We start from the raw sequence: 23,657 nt of genomic DNA, 5'->3' as shown, positions 1-23,657 counted from the left end.
CTGTCATGTGATTTAGCCCATGAGAGGCTGCAGGGTTTGACAGATAACGCTTTTTTGATGTGTAATGTATGGTATAAAGATGAATGAGAGCTAATTATATTTATTGGACTTTTCTTTTCGCTTAAGACCTTTTTAGCTACTAATATTTTACTCGTAAACTGTTAATAACAATGGCGGAAGTGGAGGAGGAGGTAAGCAGTGCATGCTAACGCTAGCTGTCGTATGCTGATGTTTACTTGCATGCTTAAAAACAAATGTCAACATTATTTCAAATGATTTGAATTTCTTGTCAAGCAATTTAAGATAGTGGTATGATTTTTGATTAATGCAAGTTGATTCCACCCCGACAGCAACAACAACTGTTAAAGGGTTGACACGTCTGTTTGTTGTTTTTTTTTATTCTTTTTTATTTGCTATTTAGAAATGTGCTGCATTTGCTGGGCTTCATTGGTGTTTGTGTGTGTGTATATATATAAACAGATCCATGTCTTTTTCATTCAGGCAAGAAAACAAAGTGAAGAATTCACAGATGAATCTGAGGTAAGACATAAGTAACCTGTCATTTCTTACTGACTTGTCTTTCTGTCCAGAAATATAAAGACTGAAATAAAGTTTATGTAGAAATAAACGAGAGAAAACTTGCACTAAAACATGTCACAAAGTTACACCAGTATGACGTTTTGAAAAATGTATTAACAGCATATTGTAGATGACGGGTGTGCACACTTCTGTCACGTATGAGTGATTTTGAAGTCAAATAAAGCTTGGTACCTATGGACTATAATACAATGCAGCCTTGATCAGCCCAGCCTGATCCCGCAAGGATCTTTGTCAGATTTTGAGAGGTGTCAACCAGTCATGAATTTGACATGGCTCTCCGGTTCAATCAATATTACGGCAGAGGTTGGGCATGTTACAGTACACTTGTGCTTCTGAGAACCACAAGTAGGTTAAATAAAATATAGCTTTACACATCAGCCTGGCAGGAAGGAAGGACTTAGAAAGTGAAGAAACAAATGAAATATCTAGGAAAGATTGCATTGCATGTTTTCACCTCTCAGAAGGAAACGGCAAAGCGCGAACTAGAGGAAAAGGGGGAAATTTTGGCATCCTACATCTTGTTTTCGGGTTGTGATAGTACATTCGGCCCTGAACTGGGAAAGGAGCACACTTGATGGTGAGATTGCGCTTGCTTTGTGCACCTGTAGACATGTAATTGTCAAAAAATGATCTAGTGGAATATATCGGTGAACTAGCCGCCGTTGCTTCAGTAAGTGGAGCCTCAATGCACCTACACTGAGAGCCCGTCAGCTTCTTTTTTAATCTCGTTCTTTCTCTTTCTTCCTGTCTTTCGTACTTTCAGGTGGTTTTTGACTAATTTGCCCTTTAGTGCATGTTAAATAGACTACCTGCTTGATAGTATACATGCATAAGGTTTGGTTCCTCCTGTTGTATTTCAGATATCAAGCCAAAAATATAGCACAAAGGCCAGCTCAGTAGTTTCTAAAACAGGGCAGAGAAATGACCAAACTTTGAAAATTGCCACTTGTTTTCTGAGGATGAAGGTTGCCTCTCCTGTTTGATACACCTTTGAAACCCGTGACAAATGCTCTCGCATCGGAAATCTCACGAGCAGAATACACAGGAAATAGCTTAGATATGGCGTTGTTGAGTGGAAAAGGATTGTTTTTGAAAATAACATTTTTCCACGCTTTTGTCCCCCACTTCCAAGCCCAGAAGCACATAATGGCAGACAATGTTTTGAGGTGATGCACCCTCTGGGCAGCCACACACTGTGCAACATTGGTTATAAACTGGATTATGAGTAATATTCCTGCTATGTCTGGCCTCGGATGTTGACACAGGCTTCAGGTGAATACCTTTAGTTTGTTTTATTAAATGAGAAAATACGCATCTGTCCACGGAGAGAAATCAGATCATGCAAAATAATGGAAATTTCTTCAGTCCGTGCTGCCATTGTAGAGATTGTTGTGGCAATACTGGAATGAAATTCTTTTTTTGCAATACATTAACAAATTTAGACTTTGACCAGCGGTACGAGTGAAGGAATTTTTCTGGGCTTGTGCAGGTTAATACATTTTCAGTAAATTAATTGGCAGGTGTGATTTAAGTTCTATTAAAATTGTTATTCAAAGCTATTTTGTACAGAATAAAGATTCCTCTGTTGACATTTGTCAAGGTTTCCAGAAGAGCACCATCTCTAGTGTCAGGAATATACTGTACGATCACCTCACTGTGGACGCTGATACACCAAGCTAAACCGATCGGTGTTCTTCGTGGACGTTTGGGGACTCGTTTTATTTTGTTGTTTACTTCTGACAATCCTGTCCAATTTTCTCTTGATGGCTGACGATAGTTGGCATTTTCTGCTTGATTGTGGCAGATGGGTCGCACATTTTGCTCTTCAACGAGCAAGTGTTTGAACTTTGGATTCGCTTCAGAATGGACACAAGTGACTCTGCTGCCCTGTTCACTCCAGTAACGTGTTTTTTTTCCTGATCAATGCGGCGTTTCGTGGACTTGCTGTTTGTGCATCAGAGTCTGGAATTTCAGCCGCTGTTAACAATCCGACTCACTCTGAAGATGTGAGGCGGTCGTGCTTCAAAGCTAATTTGACGGATCGCGCTAAAATTGATAATTTATGTTGCTGCAGTTGTGTTTTGACCCAGCTGATTTCAGCAAAGCCCAAGACGATTCATTAGAGAAGCAAATGATTTTTTCATGATGGGTAGTATGTGATAATTATAGTAATTCCAAAAACCTTGATGTATATCATCTATACTCGTGCTGCCTTTTTTGTCTTATCCTATGTATAGATGTGTAGATGCATCCTGAGGATGTCTGTCTTGTTACTCCCAGTGACATCCTTAAGAATCTGGGTAAATCAGGAAAAAAAAATATGTTCAAGTATCGTTAAACAACCTCTTTGTGTGAGGATCAACAACAAACATAAAGTATTTTTTTCTGTGTGGGACATAGGGTCATCAAAACATATCTGGTTAGAAGACTGCAAAGTTAGACCTTGTCCTTGTGCTGCGCAGAGACTTCTTTTTTAGTTTCTTTTTATTTATTTATTTATTTATTTTTTACAAATGACATCAAACTGACTGATATTTGAAATAGGGCGGCATTGTGTGCGCCCCAGTAGCAGGTGGGTAACTATCGCTCAACATGTATTAAACCTCTGGATGTTTTACGATTTGTTTCATTGCATAAGGATTTCTATTTATTTTATTTTTTTAAATGCATCTTCCAAACCAGGAGGAGGACAGCGAGGACGAGCCGAAGCTGAAGTATGAGCGGCTCGCCAATGGGGTGACAGAAATCCTCCAGAAGGATGCAGCCAGCTGCATGACCGTCCATGACAAGGTGCAGGTTATCAGCCTCAAATCCAACCATCAACAACACACTCCACATTCTTTATGCACACATTTGAGAGGTCCCCTCTTCCAACCTGCTTTTTTTAAAAATCCCTCTTGCACAGTCACAGTGTTCACAGTCCATTCTCTTCTCACCTTGCCTTTCCTCTCAGGGAGCCACATCAGAGGCGCTTTTGTCTTTTCTCTTTTTATTCTGTCTCCTACACATTTTTTTTCTTTTTTTTTTGCTCCATTTTTCTGTCAAAGGTTGATATTTTTGAGAGAGAGGCGCTCTCGGTCTGATGTTTAACCGGTGTGGCACCAGTGGCACAAATGCACGCCTGAGCAGAGCAGAAGTCACAAGTCCTCACGTCTTCTCACCTGATTGTTTTGTTGTTGTTTTTAAACCTATGCTTGATTTTCATTTATTTGTTTTATTAAGATCTCCCCCTTCCCTCAGTGGAAACGTGGCCTTGTTTCTACATTTTTTTCCCCTTTTGTGTTTGTACCTTCCAGCCCCCACCTTGTTAAATCCACCAATGCTGCCTCATATTTTAAGTATCTGAATCCGAATTTCATTTGAACAATTCCATCCTGATAAATCCCTTTAAAACTTGCTCCGCCTCACAAGGTTGAACCCTTTCTTTATTTATTTTTGGTTATTTTATTTGGGGAGATTGCGGGGGCTCTGTCTGACATGCTCAGCTGTGCCTGTAAATATAAGCATTTCATTATAGACTGCACTGAAGCATGGTGGGCTCGCCGCACATCCACATGCTGTCTAGCAGGGGAGGGGCTGGGATTAGGAGGAGGGCATGGAGCAAGGGCTAGGGTGGAAGAACACACACTTAATCTAATGCCAAAAGCCCCCGGTTTCTATAATTTTTGTGTCCCAGTGGACTCGCATACACATACACACACACTCACACGCGCACTTTTATTGAAGCACAGAACCCAGAAACCCGGGTGCTGTTGAAGAGAAATAATGACTGTGCGCTGGGCAGGAAGGTGATTGGGTTGCATTTGGGATCCTGGGAAGAAGTCAGATGTACAGTGTATTTATTATGCTTAAGCATTTTAATTTGAAAGGGGGGGAAATGCCATTTCACACTGTATGCTTTAATAAATAGGGCTTTTCCACCCTCTGCAATTTCACAGTTTTGCCTCCAAGCCCATCCAATCCCTGCTCGGCCCATGCTGCTCAGGCTCTGCTCTTCATCAGCAAAAGATTTTGCTCCCCCGAATCTTCGTTTAAACGATATCGTCTTTGTTTCATTCCAGTTTCTGGCACTCGGCACTCATTTTGGAAAGGTCTTCCTGTTGGACATCCAAGGAAATGTAACTCAGAAGTTTGAAGTTGTGAGTAGACTGAAATCCTTGTAGATTACGCTGATAAATATGCTGTTTCTGTTTCACAACAGTATTCAGCTGCCTAACGCCTGCATTTTTGACCATGGTTTTGTGGTGACAGCCTTTAGGACATGGTTTCTTCATTTTATGTGATCTGGTTTAGAGGGAAAACTCCCATATCAGTTATATGTGATGTACTGCCCTTCATAAATTTGCACACTGGCTTTGCTTTTGTCCTCATTAACAAGCAAACCAGTGCTGAAGGTCACAGAAAGGCAAAATAAAACCACCAGTTAAGATAAACTTTGGTTATTTACCAGTGTTTCATCCAGTTTGCTTCCAAAACAACCTTTTCAGCTCTTTTGACCTTGTACCAATGAGTTCTGAACATTAACTTGGATCTCAAAGCTGATTTGGCACACAAATGCACCTTTTTTCATAAATGCACCTGCGCTGGCGCCTCCCCGCCGAGCGCATTGATTCACGCTCCACCCAGGTAACCCTACAGGCTGTTATCAATCATTGCTTGAAAGAAATGAGGCAGGTTTTTCCCTGAATAGAACAGACCGCTGAGTTCTTGCTGAGAGACTTTCTCGGTGACATAGATTCATCTTGAAAAGAAACCAGTGAAAGGATTTATTTGTGCAAAGGTGACTTTAAGAAGAAAAGTGTAACTATATGCTCAAATGTAAAGCCCTCTCGGAGGTTGCTTTCTGAGCTATACTTGCACATTGATGGTCACAATTTCAATGAGCTGCTTTTCTCTGCCCACAGAGTTCAGTGAAGATCAACCAAATCAGCCTGGATGAAAGTGGAGAGCATATAGGCGTGTGCTCCGAGGACGGGAAGGTGAGAGTGGTGACGGAGCTCAAAACCTGGCGCTCCCATTACATTGAACTCGCTACAGCTTCATTATGGTGATATTTAGGCAACAGCCAAAGTGTTTATCTTGAGTTTTGTTATTGTTATATTAACACTTAATCCCATATATCCTTATGATGCTTGATCTAACTTCTATTCCAAAAGCATGGTGGAAGCTTGGTTTCTTTTACGTTGTCCTGTCAGCCATCATCTGTGGATGGATCCCCCTTCACATCTTTCCCTACCTGGCTGTTATCTTGTCTCTCCTCATCATTACAACCATCCTTCATGGATTTTGCAGTTAAGATATGCTCTCTGATATCGCCCATCCCCTCCTTTCTCCCTCCACGATGGAAAAACAAGATCTTGTCGCACAAACGGTCGGAGCAGACGGTTAATATCGATGGTGACAGCATTTGTTTTTCCCTCAAACGGCCCTGCCGGTTGTAAATCCTTTGAACATTCCGACTTTATTGCAGGTGCTGAAGATTTTTGTTATTTCTGTCCAACTTTTTTTTTTTGTTCTTTCAGAAATACTGTGCGTCATCAAATCTAATACAACCTTAGGGGTTGCTGTAGTTCTTTTTTCAAGCCCTGCAGGGTTCAAAGAATCAACTTGTCCACTAATTGGTGACCGAGCAGATGAGCAAGGAGCCACTCAGTCTGTTGTTTTTCGCTCCTCTCTTCTCACAATCCCCCCGCTGGCCACAGATGGTTGCAAAGGCAGCAATTAAAGCAGACGTTTCTGAGCAGATCACCTTTGCTTTCCGTTTGATGTCTCGTCTGCGCTGCAGGTTCAGGTGTTGGGTCTCTATACGAGAGAGGGCTTCCACGAGATCTTTGACTGTCCCATCAAAGTAAGTTTTTATAAAGCCTGTTTTTCTCTGCCACACTGACGTCCGAAGTTCTCATCTCATTTTTTGTTTCAAAGGTCGTGGCGGTGCATCCTCAGTTCACCAAATCGAACTACAAACAGTTTGTCACAGGGGGCAAAAAGGTGAGTGTGTGTCCCGCTTTTTACCTGGGAGCCGAGTACAGTGTGTACAGTCCACAATAATTCGTCCTGATTGTGTCCCGGTGAAACCCAATCTCACACACCTCCCCTCTCTGGCTGGGCTGAAGGCGAGACGCAGGACTTTGTTTGGCGTGAAAGGCTCTTAGTTTCCTGTCTCTTTGCTGGAGTGCTCTCGGGAGAGCTGGCCATTATCACAAAGTGCTGTTCTTTCAACAGAGTTTCAAAGGCAATGCTTCACAAGCGCAGCCAGTAGATGTCGTTATCGAGCACGTGTTGGGATTTCTGCATAGTGATGTCAATTCTAAATTATTTCCACGGGAAGTATTTTGCCACCAAAGTCGAAAAGTTACGCACGTATGTTTGTCAGCCTGTGGACATTTTTGAAGGTAAACCAGTACCGTATTCTTCACTGGAAACCAATTACTTTACGCCACTAACAATGGGTTGTGTAAGTAGCGTCATTGTAGAGTCACCCATAAATAAAGCATAGTGACATTTATACAACAGCATTGTGGGGAGGAAAAAAACAACTATTTTATGAAACCCCATTGTTAGTGTTACTTTGCCATTTTTTTCAATTGCTGCTGATTCCTCCTTGTTCCAAGTTGTGAAGGCCTCTACAATGTGCCTGTGATGAAAATCAATAAGCCTCAACGGGAGCCACATCCTGTCAAAGGAAATTCAATTTTGTCTCCACAGTTCTTTTGTCATATCATCTCTTTGTAGAGCAAACTGTTTATTAACATAGCCCAGCCGCTGGATTAAAGTGCCTATACAACCTTCTTTCTATATCCTTGGTGACATTATGCACATTTTGGGGGACTTTTTTTTTATAGCTGTTTACATAGTAGGGATTGCAACAATGTGGGGAATGTGAGAGCCCAGCTTTGTCCTCTATCGCATGTGCAACACAAGGCCTTAACACTGTTCTCTCGTTGCCTCTGTGCTACACTGCATTATGAATAAAACTAGCCACACAAAGCCATCGCAGTGAGTTTTGTAGTTCTCTGGTAGAATTTATCACAATAGAAAGACATAGACTTAAAACGTACGTACGAACTTGTCTCTTCTGAGCTGCACATGCTGTGTCTCCAATAAAGGGGTGCAAGGCTATTAAAAAGGAGGATGTTGTAAACCCTTCCAACCCTTTCTTTATGGCTTTTTTCAAGCCGTCTCCTTTTTCAGATCTTGTCAAGCATGCGAAACAGTAAAATTACTTCTTCCACCACTGAATGTGGAGCTAATGTGAGGCTTTCTCACTTAGATGGAGTCTAATGAACAATTTATCTTCATTGTCTCTCCGCCTAAATGCTTTGAAGTGGAATTAAGGTGTTCATCTGAGAAGTGAAGTTGGGTTTTTAGTCGATTATCTGAAGCATGAATGAGAATGTTCCCCACAGTTTCAGTTCAATCCGGAGGATGGATTTGCTGGCTGACCGCTCCAGTGCAATGTGCTATTCATCTACTGCCCCCTGTAGGCCGGGATGCACAACTGCATCCCTGCTCTCCTATGCTTGCGGGCTCCAGATGTGCTGTGCTAAATGTTGTTGACATTTTGCCACCCTTACAGCTGCTTCTGTATGAAAGAAACTGGTTGAATCGATGGAAGATGACTGTTCTCCATGAAGGCGAGGGTTCGATCACAAACATCAAGTGGAGAGCAAACTTAATCGCCTGGGCCAACAATGTGGTGAGTATGCAGCCTGTTAGTGGTAATTTGTAGTAATTTGCACAATACTATGTTTCTTTAAAAAAATGAAATTAAAATGTCACATTTGATTTCTTTTAGAGGGTTAAAATCTATGATATCAGTTCGAAACAATGCATCACAAATGTGCTGCGGGACAATGTGCATCTGAGGCCAGACATGTACCCGTGCAGCCTATGTTGGAAGGACAACACCACTCTCATTATTGGCTGGGGGACTTCCATTAAGGTGTGTAATTTTGAATTGATTACCCTCAAAGAACAATGTTCCTCCCTTCTAAGAAATGCCTCAACTCCCCTCAGATATGTGCTGTTAAGGAGCGAAATCCCACTGAAATGCGGGACCTGCCCAGCCGCTATGTGGAAATAGGTACACGATCAGCCGAAATAGTGATCATATGGAAAAGTGTGGGAGATACATTAATAATATTGAGATAAATTAGGTAAATTCATCATGCTGTGAGAGATAAATAATATAAAATGAATTCTCCTCTCCTTGTTTTCTCAGTTACTGCGTTTGAGACGGAGTTTTTCATAAGCGGTCTGGCACCTCTGGCCGATCAGCTCGTCGTCCTCTACTTCGTGAAGAACTCTGATCACATGGTAGTAAAAGTTTCCTTTGTTCGCAGTTGTGCTGATATGGGGAAATTGACATTGCAGCTTTGGACATCTGTGTGTGCTTGTAGGATGAGGAGTTTCGGGCACGCCCCCGTCTCGACATCATCCTGCCTCTCCACGAGAGCTACGAGGAGATCTCCTCAGACGCGCTGACCGTGCGCAACTTCAGGGACAATGAGTGCAGAGACTACCGGCTGGGTGAGACTGTGAAACTATGTTGGCGCGCTCTGACTTCATTATGCAGAGACCAGTAATGCACAATAGGCATAAATGGGTTTTTCATTAACAGAGCACTCTGAGGGGGAGTCGCTCTTCTACATCATCAGTCCCAAAGACATCGTCGGGGCGAGGGAGCGGGACCAAGATGACCACATCGACTGGCTGCTTGAAAAGAAGAAATACGAGGTTTGCCTCTGGTTTTATGGTTGCGCTAAATTTCGCAGTCGCAGATGTTTAACTGTTGCCGTCGACTCTGTCAGGAGGCGCTGATGGCTGCAGACATCAGCTTTAAAAATATCAAGAGACATGACGTCCAGAAGATCGGGATGGCTTACATCAATCACTTAGTGGAGAAGGGAGACTATGACACCGCGGCGAGGTAGGTTTGACGTCTGTTGGCGTAAATAACGGATGTTGGATTTGACTGTTGATTTTAAATCTCAATCCAGGAAGTGCCAGAAGGTTCTGGGGAAAAACATGGAACTGTGGGAAAATGAAGTGTACAGGTTTAGGACCATCGGGCAGCTGAAGGTGGGTCAGGGCGAGCACTGAGTGTGTTTAACTCGGGTTTAGCCTCTTATCAACGTCTCTCTGCATCTGTGTGGTTTCAGGCCATCAGTCAGTATTTGCCCAGAGGGGATCTGCGTCTCAAACCAGCCATCTATGAAATGATCCTTTATGAGTTCCTCAAAACTGATTATGAGGTATAGCTCAGGTTAAGTCCATTGATAATCCTTAAAGGGAGAACAGAATAAACAGTCTGTTCTACTTCCTGTAATGTTCCTGCAGGGTTTTGCCACCCTGATCAGCACGTGGCCTGGAGATCTTTATAACAACAAGGTGATTGTTCAGGCAGTGAATGACCACCTGCAGAAGGACCCCTCGAACAGTACCCTGCTCACCACGCTGGCTGAACTGTGAGTGAGCCAGGAGAACAGCATTATGCAACAGGTTGAATTGATGCTAATAGGAACCCAGAGACAAAAGAGACTTTCCTAAAGTTAGAAATTGTGGCTTTATGTTTAAATGAAAGAGTTTCTTAATGCTGAACAATAGGTGCACATATGACCAACGGTATGACAAAGCCTTGGAGATCTACCTGAAACTGAGGCACAAAGATGTTTACCAGCTCATCCACAGACACAACCTTTTCACCTCCATAGAAGACAAAATTGTTCTCCTCATGGACTTTGACAAAGAGGTAAAAGTCTATTATTGTTAAAAAAACATTAGAAACAGCCTTGATCCACTTCAAATTTCCAACTCTATTTCTTCTATTTGCACAGAAAGCTGTTGACATGCTCCTCGACAATGAAGACAAGATATCGGTGAGTGTCCTGAGCTTCTGTCAGCTTTTCATCAAAGATCTGACACACCTTCAAGTCCTGCTGATACTTTTTCATCTGCGCTCACAGATCGACAGGGTGGTGGAAGAGCTCGCCGACAGACCTAAGCTCCTGCACATGGTACGTCTCCTGACAGAATCACAATAACTCACAGACTAGCATCCACAACGGATTCTGGATCTCTCCTGCCCGCAGTACCTCCATGAACTCTTCAAGCGGGACCACCACAAAGGCCAGAAATACCACGAGAGGCAGATTGGCCTTTACGCTGAGTTTGACCGTCCAAATCTGCTGCCTTTCCTGAGGGACAGCACGCACTGCCCGCTGGAAAAGGTGCGATTCTCACCAAACGTCCTGCTGCATACTCAAGAAAGTGTGAGACAGTGTGTGTTGTGCTTCATCTCGCCTCCTTCAGGCTCTGGAGGTGTGTCAGCAGAGGAACTTCGTAGAGGAGACCGTCTTCCTGCTCAGTAAGCTTCATGGGAGCCCTCATTTTCCCAGATCTCAGAGCAATTAGGAAATGATGGATGTAACGTTGCACCCAGGCAGGATGGGGAACTCCAGACGGGCTCTGCAGATGATCATGGAGGAGCTGCAGGATGTGGACAAAGCCATAGAATTTGCCAAAGAGCAGGACGACGCAGAGCTGTGGGAGGACCTCATCTCTTACTCCATCGACAAACCACGTATTCTCCTGTCCTGACCTCTGTTCCTGTCATTTGCCTGCCTCAATATGTGACACTTCCTGTCTCTTGCCCCTCCAGCATTTATCACTGGCCTCCTTAATAATATCGGCACGCATGTGGATCCCATCCTGCTCATCCATCGCATCAAGGAGGGCATGGAGATCCCTAACCTCAGAGATTCTTTAGTAAAAATCCTCCAGGATTACAATCTACAGGTTTGACTCGATCATATTCAATCATTTAGCAATTAAAGTGTAACGTGTCTATAACCAGTGTTGTCTTTTTTCCTAGATTCTTCTGAGGGAAGGTTGTAAGAAGATTCTGGTGGCTGACTCACTGTCTCTCCTCCAGAAGATGCACAAAACACAAATGAGAGGAGTCCGTGTGGACGGTGGGTCTTCTTTTTCCTTAGAACTTGCTCTGAGGAGGGGGATTAGCTGTACTAATGTCGACTCTCTGTATGTCCAGAGGAAAATATCTGTGAATCGTGTCACGCTGCAATATTACCATCAGGTGAGTCTTTCATGTGTTAGTATGTTGTTTTTGTCGGGTGGGGGGTTTGTGGTTATTTTCTGACGTGCCTTTGTTTCAGACATGGGCAAACCTTTCGGGGTGGTGATGTTTCACTGCAGACACATGTTTCACAGGGAATGTTTACCCTCTTCCGGAGGAGCGGTACGTGACTTCTTCACCATCGATCTCACTCATGGCACCGTTGTGCTCGACTCATTTTTCATTCTCTTTGGCCTTTTGTAGTTTCCTGGAGTGCAGTACTGTAACATCTGCAGTGCGAAGCGAGTGGATCCCTGGAAATAAAGTCACATATCGTCACAAATTAATGCTTTAACCTTGCTGCTGGTGCTTTTCCTTCACTGTAACTGTTTTGTTCAATATGACATTCCCCCTGGCACTGAGTGTGTACAAAGCAACTATGTGAGTGGTTACTATGTCATGTATATTTGCTGTACATCTAATAAAGAAATTGCGGGCCACTTGCTACTAATGTGTTTCCTGAAATGCTTGCAATCTCTGAACAATAAAATCATATATAAACTAATTTCTGACAGGTAATTGCAAGTCAAAACAACTCGCATGACCTCACTAACTTCAAGATGATCAAGTAGAGTTCATTCTGAAGCCCAGAATGAGACAAAATGTTTATTTTGACTATATTCTGCAGCTGGAATTTGCCCATACTCAACAGTAAAACACCCATCTTTTAACCCAGCAGGTCTACTGACATTAAAAAGTAAACAGTTTTTTCCCCTACACGATAAGCCATTTTTTGGAACGATTTTGATGTATATTTTTTACAAACGACACTATATATTTTTTACAAACTCGGTGACGTCAAAGATGCCAAATGTTGATAGATGAAGGGTTTTAAACTTCCGGTTTCTCACATACTATTTTAAATAATATTTTCTCATCTTCGTCCACACGATACTTATACTGGACAGTTGTGACCGTTAGTGTGTATTTTGTTTTTATGACAAATAACGCGATATATGAAGTCTGTAGTCTATGTAGTGTCCAAATCTTGACTCTGACTGACGGGGTGCGCTACGTCACATCCGCCCATTCACTCCGGAAGTACTGTTAATTTTTTATTCACTGGGAGAAAAAAAAAACAGCTGTTGTTGAAAAAGAAAACAGAGTGAGTTTCAGTGTCGACTATTTTGCCATTATGCGTTCAGAGGTGTTAATCCCTTCAGATGTACTTCTTGCACTGTCTGCTTAATGTGTGCGGCCGCTGTTTGCTTACTTGAACAACGGATCTCGTATCCCTCATTTGTTGCGAGTTGGCTGTTGCTAGCGTTAGCATAGCTCCTACCACTGTGGACTTCTAGCTAGCACGTTAGCCAGCGTGCGCTAGCTAACTGGCTATTTCTGTTTCTGTCTGCACAAGTCTTGATGGCAACGATATCCGCCGACTTTTGTAAAGTAACTGGGGAAATATGTCGGATGGAAAAGTGCACGCAGATTGCACATCGTGAGACGAAATCGTTCTTATGGTAGTTTGACATCGATTTGTTTAATGATTATCGTTAGCCAGTCTTGTTGCATGCTATAAAAACAAGAAAAATTGCTTTGCTTTTGTTCTATAAGACATAGCATCTTCAATGCAAGGTTAACAATGGAGATATATGAATATTTTAACGAGTCTTTTCGATTTACATCAATAAATTAGTCCACTTGAGAAGAAATCAAAGATGACAGTGTCTGCACTGTCAAGCTTAATTTAAATAGTAAGGAAGACATAGCCTGTGTTTTATTATATTGTCTTTATGGGACAAATTGTAATTCCCTACTTTTACTTAATATTCACCAGAAATGCCAGCCCCAAAGAGCGGATCTTCTCCCGATGATTCAGAGTCCAACATGAATATATCAGAAGAGGACGGGGAGGACCTGCCTTCCAAAACATCACCAGCTACCCATAAACTTACCCTCAAAAGGGGACATGTCAGAGAAACAACAGCACCCCCACGGACTAAGAAAAAACTGTCGGATTCTGTCGAAGGGGGAAACATTTTTGACAGGTCATCCAGTTCCCCTCCAAAGGATTCTACGTCCGACCCACCTGTTAAAAAAGCCAAGCTCCTAAATGCCTCAAGTGCCTCCTGTGGAGAAGCTCTGTCACAGAAAGTGAACGCTAAGGTTTCCCTGAAGCGGGCAGCCTCCACAGATTCCGAGGATGAAATGAGTAGTGATGGAATCAAAACGGACATCTTTAAAGAGAGAGATGATGGTGACAAGGCTCGCTGCGTCAGGCAATATTCAAACCGGGTTAAAGCCAAGCGCAAGGCTGAAGAGTTACCTTCTACGCCACAGGAGAGAAGCCAGGATTCAAGCGCTGCACCTACGGTTACTGTGCAGATGGACCACGATTATGGTAGAGCGTCAGGCACAGTAAGCACTCAAAGCTTAAATGATGGTAATTCTGATATTCAAGAGAAAAACAACCAGTTTGTCAATCAAGAATCCTTGGTCCACTCAACACAATCAGAGTCCAATGAAATTTTAACCTCTGCAGAAGAGAGCTTAAAAACAGACTCTCAGTTTCAATGTACATCAGTTAAAGCCGAATACAACCCAAATTCCCTTGTGAACGATGCCCCGACGTCTCATAGAGAAAGTTCCAACTGTGCAGCAGTTCCAGAGGACTGCATTACATCTGCAGCAGTGGTAAATGAACACAAGAATGTAGTGCAATCCGTCATAAGCCAAAAGGACTCTGGCGATGAAAGCCAGGTTTTATTATCAGCAACACTGAACTCCAGCACCGCAGAGGCCAATCCAGGCTGTCAAGAAGAGCCACAGGCAGGCGAAAGGGCAGCCTCAGGTCAGAGCAGTATGTGCAGTGAAACTGCCACCAAACATTCAGACAGTCAGCCTGTGGAAACAACCGCTTCATCCGATGGCCCCCTGGAGACTCGGATGGACCGCAGTGTCAGGGAGGATCCGAAATCTGAGTCCCTGCAGCATTGCGTGAGTCACGACGTGCCAGATACAACCACAGGCTCATTTGATGGTGACCACAAAATTGTCTGTGACCCTGGAGAAGGCGAAAGGAAAGAAGTTGGGTCATATTCTGCCCCCACTCTCGCTGTTCCTGGCACTGCATTGGATGTGATGGTCAGGAGCACCGACAGCACGACTGAAGATGCTGAGGCTGTCGGCGAGCAGCACCAAACAGAGATGGACTCAGCCAGCGAGCCAAAGATAGACACCGACCGCCAGCCTGACTCAGCTCAGAAAGAGGATTTGCAAATCGACGACAGCTATGAGTGTTGTGGCCACCCTGGGGAAGTTACAGAAGAGACTGACCATGAACGGGCTTCCACACCAGGTACACAAATAAAAATGGACGTAAAGCCATCAGGACAGGATCTGTCTAATGGAGCAGTTCTAGAGGAAACTGAAATAACTACAGATTCCAATGAGCACAGTGAGATCAATTCAACAGTGGAACATCAAGACAACATGAACCTTGATAACTCCAGTGGGCCAAAGAGTCCAGTGACTGCAGGGACGGAGAGCTTTGATTCTGACTGTACAGCAGAAGCACAAAACCAGGACAGAAAAGATACAGAAGAACCTGAAAGAGACGTGTCTGCTGGGGATCATGACATGGTTCCTGAACATTCTGAGAAGACGACTGAAGCGACGCCAGAGAGTTCCAGTCCAGATGCCAGTGAGCATGCCGTTGACGGATGTGATGAAGTCCAGAATCTTCCTGTTGTTTGTCAGAGCAAACAAGATGGAGGACCAGAGGTGCAGACTGCGTCAGAGGACACGTCAAATGCTGCAGCTACGTATGAAGCCCAAGAATTAACCCAAGCTGCTGCGGATATTTCAGAGAGGGTTGAGCATCCTCCCAAAGTCCAGCCTCTGGAGGATCATGGAAGTGACAGCTTGGTTCCAACAGAATCTGCCAGTCCTACTACAACTCAACGGGATATAGATTTCCAGACGACGGCAGCTTCGGAGGAGATCTGCACTCCAACAGAGGCCACTGAAGTCGCTGTGCGGAAAGAACTCACCGCCGCCACTCATGAGTGTGAGGAAGACAAGGACACAAAGATGGCAGAGTGTGAGAGTGCTGCTGGGATTCAGCAAGAAGATCAGGTGGAAGCAGCACCAGAGGCAGTTGCTGGAATACAAAGCTACAAAAACGCAGGAATCAACGTTTGGTATCAGGAAAAAGACGTAGATGGTGACGCGACGACAGACGACTGCGCTGTTATTCAGATGGAGACTATGTCGGCACCTGCAGGGGATTTACAGAGCTGTCAGAACCTGGTGGCGAACGACCTCAACAGGGCAGGAGGGGGAAAAGAGGTGACGAGCGAGTGTTGCGATGGTGAAAAGGAGGAAGTCAAGCATCCCCAACTTCAAACAGACATGGAACCTTCAGCAACAGCAGGGGAAATCTCTGTGGCGTCATCCACAGCAGAGGTCGACCGGCCCCAGGGCCCTGGTGTCACCAACCCCGACACAGAAGTTCAAGAAAATCCCGTGACTGAAGCCTTGGAGACTCGATACACAAGTGTGGATACTGCAGACTCGCTGGGAAACATAGGAAGTGCAGCAGAGGAGGAGATGACGTCTTATCAGCAGTCTAGAGTGGAAGCACAAAGATCCGATAACCTGGAGATCAGTGACCTCAGCACAGATGTTCAACAAGATCTTGTAAGTGAAGGTGAGGGGAGCAAAAGGGATGAAGATAAAATGACCAGAGAAGAGCGTGACAGTGTCGCACAGATGCTCATGGAAGCAGCAGCAGAGGAGGTTTCTGACTCGCCGTGTGTGGAAGCTCAAAACCACAAGGGAAGGAAGATCAGAGAAGGTGATTCGGGAGTATATCAAGATGTGGGGAGGGAAGGTGATGAAGACACACCCGTGACTGAATGTGCTGATATTTCAGAGGTAACGATGCCAAACCCAGAGGAACTTTCCAGTCAGACTGTGTTAATGCAAAGCTGCCAGAGCGTGGAGGTGTCAGAAGTCCATGGAGAAGAAGAAAAAGTGAGCGAAAGTTGTGGTGCTAAGGTGGACGAAGATGTTCTTGCAACCGCTTCTATCAGCGTTCCAGAGCCTCAGATGAGCACAGAAGATTCAGAAAGAGCAGAGGAGATTCCTACTACAGTGAATGGAGAAGACCTCAGAAGTCTAGAGCCTCATGAACTGGCTGCAAGCTTTCAAAATAATGAAGTAGATGGTGATCAGAATACAACTGATCACATTCATGTTCCAGAGGCTCAAACAACAATGGAAACAAGTGCACCACCGGAAGAAACGCCCAGTCCATCACCTACAGAAGACCAAAGCTGTGGACATGTGGAGATGTTAGAACTGGACAAAGGTGTTAAAGAAGATGGAGTTGAGCACAAAGTAACTGAAAACCTGTCAGTGACTGAATGTGTCACTCATCCAGATTCTCAAATGAACATAGAAGCTTCAAGAGTACCAGTGGAAGTTCCTTCTCCACCACCTACAGTAGAAATACAGAGCAGAGAGAAGGTGGAGATCATGGGCCACAGCTCAGAAGTAAAGGAGACGACAGACAACGTCAGGATGGAGTCTAATTCCACATCAATAGAGCCGCTACGGAGTGACGAAGAGCCCGGTCGACCGAGCAAAGGATTTGAACCGGATCTTTTGACTGCGACTTGTGAGAGTAAAGTGGATGGAGATGCATTTGCTGCTGAGCGTGTCAGCGTTCCAGAACCTCAGAAGATGGAAACCACGGCAGCGACAGAGGGAATTTCAAGGCGACCACCTACACTGGACACAGGAGAGGTGTGTGAACTCGGCACGGATGTTCCGAATGACGTGGCGAGCGCAAGTTTGGAAAGTAGAGTAGATGAAGACAGTGGCCCTGCTGGAAGCGTGGACATTCCAGAGGCTCCAGTGGAAACTACAGCAACACAGGAACACATCAGCAATGTGGCATCTGCAGTGGAACAGGACTGCCAAGAAACCGCTGGTGATCCTCCTCATGCTTCAGTGTGTGACATTAATGAACCCCCCACTGTAGCTGCTTCAGAAAATAACGAAGACACGGGGTCAGGTGACGAGAACGTGCAGGTGGACGCAATATGTGGGTCAAGAGAGGGGCTCGGCTCTGCACTGGAAGAGGAAGCTAAGATGCAAGTGACACAAGCTGATGGAGAGCCTGCTGTGGTTTCCACAGAGCAGCCTGATGCAGGACGCAAGGGGGGAAGTGAACAAAGAGAAGTAACGCTGCTCGTTTTTGCCAGCGGCGAAACAGTTCCGCCGTTAGAAGAGCAGGTCGAGATGATTGCGCAGCCAGAGGAGGAGCTTCAAGCCATCCAGGTGGTGTATGAGCCCATCAGCAGCCCAGAGAGCAGCGACGATAGAGATGTCCCTGCAGCGTCGCAGAACCACGTTGGGTTTTCTGTACTGGGGATGGAGGAGACCGTCCAACAAACGGAAGGAGGACCATCAGCTGATGGCAACATCACAGCTGTAAATAATACCGAACAGCCAAGTCAGGTCCCAGACAGCCAAGAGGAGGAAATGAGGGGGGAAAGCCCAGATGTGCCTGACAGTTGTGCCTCCGTTGGAGCAGAGCAGAGCGGCGAAGTCAAACAAGTCGCTGTGATCAGCTCCAGCGATGACATCAGGATGCCTGAAGGCCAGGTGGACGGTGCAGTCGAAGGAAGTGAAAACAGATATGCAGACCGCTCCAGCGCTGCAGAATCTTCTGAAGTGGTCCACGAGGTCGCCGGCCTCCCGGAGGGCGCGGTCCTTACCGTGGCAGAAACCACAGCCACTACCATGTTTGCCATACCAGACAGCACATCAGAGGAGTACGTGATACTGGAACCGGTGCCGCAGAGCGAAATTAACTTTGATATTGTGACTCAAGCAGCAGCCGAGTCGGGACTCTCTGTCCCGTTCGCGGCAGAGGCGAACGCAGGCGTCGCACAGGGTGACGTGATGAACGGACCCCGAGTGATGGTTCTCTCAGAGGCAGAAGCTCCCCGGTCTCAGGCGCCAGATGCCACAGAGGCACTAAACCAAAAACTCGTTTCACCTGCAGAAAGTGATGTTCAAAATTCTGACCCTCACCAGCCACCATCGGCTCACACGCTGGATCTTGATACGTCAGAGGTCGATGCACATAAGACCAGTCAGGATTGTCCTTCAGTGGCAGTGGATACTAATGAAGTGAACCTGGGTATACAAGAAGTGCAGATTCTGGAGGATATGGAGATCGGACGCGAGGTTGTGCTGGCAGAGGAGGACAATGAGGAAGATGGAGATGTTAGCATCATAGGAAAGACCCAGAAAAAAGCAGAGCCGGCGCCTCCTGAGGTGAAGCTCGATGAGGAAAATAAGAATGAAGACTCTTCTGGGTCCAAGTTGAAACAAAACACCACTGCCGAGAAGGTTGGAGGCGAGAAAAAGGCACCTGAGGAAGTTAAACCCAAGAAACAACAGATGAACACGCAAGCCAGGACCAAAGCTCGCCTAGCGGCCTTAGCTGAGCAGAAGGCTGCAGCGGCTAAGAAATCAGCAAACAGGCACCAACTCAATCTCCTAGCGCTCTGCCAGGAAATTGCAGAGGACATTGAAACAGACAGCATGCTACTGAAAAAGATTGAGGAAGAAAAGCAAGCTGCTGCCGCTGCCGCTGCAGCAGCAGCAGCGGCAGATGTGGCATCTAAGCATGAAGCCAGCGAGGAGAGTCCACATGCTAACGCACAGGCTAACGCAGACACTGCTCCCGCTTCGGCTCCCGCGGGGCCAGAGGCTCCTCCCGCCCCCGCTGATGAGGTGTCTCCGACCCAGCCTCCCACAGCCGACGCTACCGAGGCGAAACCTGCCGACGAGCCCCCAAAGAGACGTTTCTTCATCTCGCAAGTGTCCGTGCCGCTGAAGGCCCATGAGAAGAAGAAACTGACCAGATATCAGAGATTAAGACAAGTGGAACTGCAGAGGGAGAAGATGTCTTGGGCACGCGTGAAGAAACTTAAGTCTGACCAAGCAAATCAGATGTTTTCAGACATCGATTGGCAGGAACCTCTTAACGCCTTTTCTCAGTTTTCCATGAACCCTGTGGCAAAAGCTCCTCCGCCCGTACCCGGCCCGGCAAAAACCCCACCCCCGAGCGTTGCTTCAACGAGCAAATCTGAAACACCAACCAAAGACGTCTCCAAGGCTGACCCGCCCAAGGATGAGCCTGTTAAAACGGAACCAATCAAACCAGAACCAGTCAAAACGGAGCCCATTAGAACAGAAGCAACCGAAGCTGAGCCCACCAAAACGGAACCCGCTAAAAGTGAAGACGCTAAATCGAACCTTGCCAAGCCCGAAGCTGCTAAAAGCAGCCCTCTGAATGCGGAAGTTCGTAGATCTACAAGGCAGACGAAGGCTCAAGCTTCGAAAGAAACTCCAGCCCCAGGACCTTCCCCAAAAGTGACCAGATCGGCAGCTAAGAAGAAGCTCCCCGCGGTGCCCCCCCCCATGCCCAATGGTCTAAATGCTCAAAAGCAGAGCCCTGTTGAGTACAAGCCATACAAACCCAAGCCCAAGTACTCCTTTGAAGACTTTGAGCTGGACGATGACCCCGTGCCAGTCGCCCCAGCCAAGGCCAGTCCCCGTCCCCAGCAGGCCAGACCAAACCTTCAGCAAGTCCCCACAGCTCAGTCCAAGCCCGGGTTGCCAGCACAGCCTCCCAGTCAGACACTACTCAAAACGCGGACTGCACCTGCCGGCCAGGACTCCGCTCCATCAATGTCTGCAGTCGCAACGAAGCCCCCGGCGAACGCGCCAGCCGGCGCCGCGGGCTCTTCCAACGCCGCTCCTTCCGCTAAACCTCCGTTAAAACCTTCTGCTTTGAGCCCGCCTCCGTCTAAAGCCTCCTCAGCTCCGGGTCAGTCCAGGCCGGCCGCTTCCCCTCTGTTAAAGCCCAGCTCCGGAGGAGAGGCGGCTCAGTCCGGGCGGTCCACCTCAGCGACGTCATCCACGTGTGCTGCTGCTGGTCCGCCGCCGGAGAAGACCGTCACCACCTCAGCAGAGCGCAGCAAGGTAAGAAGAGATTGCTCTTGTCAGCTGTGGCTGAATCAGTGGGCGAATGAGAACTGTCTCATCTCCATTTTGAAGGATGCAACCAGTTCGCCTTCATCGGCTCCCCCCTCTCGAGTTTCTCCAGAAGGGAAGTTGGAAATGCCGGATGCCAGTAAACGGTGCGAGGAAAAGCCCTCAGGTGAACATCACTGTCCATTTACACTGAGTTATTTCGATTTTCACCATAGTTAGTGCAGGTTCGGACTGTTTTAGGGTCGTCTGAGGCCAACAATTCTCACTTTTTACGCAAATCTTACCGTTGCTGCAGCCGATGGCGCGGCTCCTTTAAAGAATGCGCCAGCAGAGAAGATGGAAAGTAAGACACACGATGGCAGGACTCCCCTCTCTGAAGCTAGTCTACAGAAAGAACTCAAGAAACACAGGGAGGCTGACAAAGATGGCACCCAAACCATTATTGTGAGTGAACAGCAGCGCTGCACCAAATCTCTTCAGGATGTGATCAATATTTTAGTATTCGCTTCTTGTCCAGCGTCTGCGGAGCGGCTCGGTGTCAGACTTCACTGCAGGCACTTCGAACCCTGACTGTCAGACCGACATGAAGGAAATCTGACTTGTTGGCTCAGGGATTTTAGTTTTGTTTTCCCGTTGTTTTCGCAGGACGCGGGGCAGAAGCATTTCGGCGCCGTCGGCTGCACCGTGTGTGGAATGCTGTACTCTGCTGCCAACCCCGAAGACGAGTCCCAGCACTTACTCTTTCACAACCAGTTCATCAGCGCGGTCAAATATGTGGTGAGGGAGTGTTTCCTGCGCTAACATCTCATTATTGGTCTTGGTGTCTTCTAAGGGGTTAGAATTTAGGTGATATGCAAATGTTTTGATGGTTTTGGGCCATTTTAGCTCAAAAAGAAGCTAATGTCTGCACATTTACAGAGTTAACCGTCACCTAAATGCGTCATTCTCTCCATCGTTTGTCAGGGGTGGAAGAAAGAGAGGATTCTGGCCGAGTATCCCGATGGCAAGATCATCCTCGTCTTGCCCGATGATCCCAAATACAGTCTGAAGAAGGTACTCTTCACCCACAAACCAAATCTCAGCTTGCGCTGATAAAACAGGATATAAACTGGTGGATACACCTCATTCAAATCATTTTTGCCAGGTGGAGGAGATCAGAGAGGTGGTGGACAGTGACCTCGGCTTCCAGCAGGTGGAGACCAAGTGTCCCTCTAAGACCAAGACTTTCCTCTTCATCTCCAGTGACAAGAAAGTGGCCGGATGCCTCATTGCCGAGCACATAGAGGAGGTGAGAGATCGGGGGCAGGAAGCACAATAGGGGAGACATTAAACAGTCCCGGCATCATGTCCTGACCCATGTGAGCGCCTGCAGGGCTACAGAGTGATCGAGGATCCTGTGCCGGAGGGTTCAGAGGGGGAGAAGCTGATGTTTGAACGTCAGAGAGCTTGGTGCTGCTCCACAACGCCGGAGCCGGCCATCTGCGGCATCAGCCGCATCTGGGTGGTCAGCATGATGAGACGCCAGGGCATCGCCTCGCGCATGCTCGACTGCCTCAGGTACGAGCCTTTTCAGGGAGCGCCACGCGTGTTACACCGGCAACAACCACAGTCTGACTTAAACATTTGATTTTACAGGAACAACTTTGTGTTCGGCTCCTACCTGAGCAAGGACGAGATCGCCTTCTCCGACCCGACTCCCGACGGAAAGCTTTTTGCCACCAAGTATTTCGGCACGTCGCAGTTTTTAGTTTATAACTTTGTCAGCGGAACGAGCTCGTCCCAGCCCAAAGCCGGGACACTATGACGGCCGTCAGGACAGCAAATTATCCAGATCCCTGAAAGTTTGATGCAGAATTTCAATACTACAAAGTAAAGCTAATTCCTCGGACAGGATATATATTGGTTTAAATCTCAGGATTAAAACAACAAGGCTGTTGTTGAAAAATGTTATTAATCCACCCTTTAATCCCCCACCTGAAATATTTTCTTTAATCATATTATATAAGCAACAGGTTGATTTCAGTATAGACTTCCACTGCATGACCAGGCCGCAATATTGATTAAAAAAAAAGAGCATTTCATTGATTGATCATGTGACATAAACCAGATATTTTAGACCTCTGTCATTATGTTTAGTATATTTTTTAAATACATACATTGTAAACGTGTACGTTGCTTTTTATGGTCAACCTTTCTACTTTACTGTGGCGTTTGCCATCATCTCAAATTGTACTGAAGCAGAGTTTGGAGGGTCTCTCGTTAATTTTGGCTCTTTCCACGGCGTCGGTCCCGTTTCACTGTCACTGTTGTGAGATGAGGTCAGGGCTGAGGCTCCTTCCTAGAGGACGGGTGAGTTAGAGGTGTAGCTCGGGCATTAGTCATGTGACCACCTCACCTGAAATGTTTAGTTTTCCAAGCTGAGCCATATACTGTAACCATTTAGCAGGGCACTGTAGCCTAAACTGTATCCAGTGATGTTTTTTTTTATTCCACTAAAGCTTTATTGTTTTTGTTTGTGCTTGAATGGAAAAAAAGCTCTTTCTCTTACATTAGTGTAGAGTATCACCCTCCTATTAGTGGCAACAAATGTATATCGAGTTAGATCAGCGTATTTTTTAACTGGGTGAGTATTGAGGAGTGAGCACGGTTTAACTGGTCGGGTATTGGAGTGACGCAACACTGTGATCAAGTTCAGCCTGCACGACATTTTCCGGAGCGATCTACAGGAAGGGTTGCCTTTCTCAACTGATTTCTGCTATTTTAATCCATCCCTCGTTTTTTTGTTCTTTATTATATAAACACTTGCTTTTAGAAGGATGTGCCGTGTAAGAAAAGAACCTTGATTTATACGAAGCGGTTATGTAAATATTTATTTAATTAATAAACAGTTAAAAGTTTT

At 45.9% G+C, this 23,657-nt stretch overlaps 2 protein-coding genes across 2 annotated transcripts; both read left to right on the top strand.

The window, feature by feature from the left end:
* Positions 1–8: 8 nt before the first annotated feature.
* Positions 9–12,239, top strand: vps41 (VPS41 subunit of HOPS complex). The gene is made up of 28 exons (XM_011608021.2): positions 9–191; positions 502–540; positions 3,283–3,390; positions 4,662–4,739; positions 5,505–5,579; positions 6,386–6,448; positions 6,523–6,588; positions 8,177–8,296; positions 8,396–8,542; positions 8,617–8,683; positions 8,822–8,916; positions 9,000–9,129; positions 9,221–9,336; positions 9,411–9,529; positions 9,600–9,681; positions 9,762–9,854; positions 9,940–10,067; positions 10,207–10,351; positions 10,437–10,478; positions 10,566–10,616; positions 10,692–10,829; positions 10,912–10,966; positions 11,042–11,182; positions 11,261–11,397; positions 11,474–11,573; positions 11,651–11,695; positions 11,775–11,857; positions 11,939–12,239. Exons 1-28 carry the CDS (start codon positions 171–173, stop codon positions 11,996–11,998), a joined length of 2,544 nt encoding a protein of 847 aa, XP_011606323.1. The 5' UTR covers positions 9–170; the 3' UTR covers positions 11,999–12,239.
* A 512-nt stretch (positions 12,240–12,751) lies between these two features.
* On the top strand, positions 12,752–23,655 carry LOC101064990 (titin). Its single transcript, XM_011608020.2, has 9 exons — positions 12,752–12,839; positions 13,515–20,746; positions 20,822–20,924; positions 21,054–21,202; positions 21,404–21,535; positions 21,722–21,811; positions 21,903–22,046; positions 22,131–22,315; positions 22,394–23,655. Exons 2-9 carry the CDS (start codon positions 13,517–13,519, stop codon positions 22,560–22,562), a joined length of 8,202 nt encoding a protein of 2,733 aa, XP_011606322.2. The 5' UTR covers positions 12,752–12,839; positions 13,515–13,516; the 3' UTR covers positions 22,563–23,655.
* The last annotated feature ends 2 nt before the right edge of the window (positions 23,656–23,657 follow it).

The sequence above is a fragment of the Takifugu rubripes genome, chromosome 10, assembly GCF_901000725.2.
Source record: "Takifugu rubripes chromosome 10, fTakRub1.2, whole genome shotgun sequence".
Taxonomy (NCBI): domain Eukaryota; kingdom Metazoa; phylum Chordata; class Actinopteri; order Tetraodontiformes; family Tetraodontidae; genus Takifugu; species Takifugu rubripes.
Note: the sequence above shows the minus strand (reverse complement) of the source record. Positions and strands in the feature narration are given on the sequence as shown.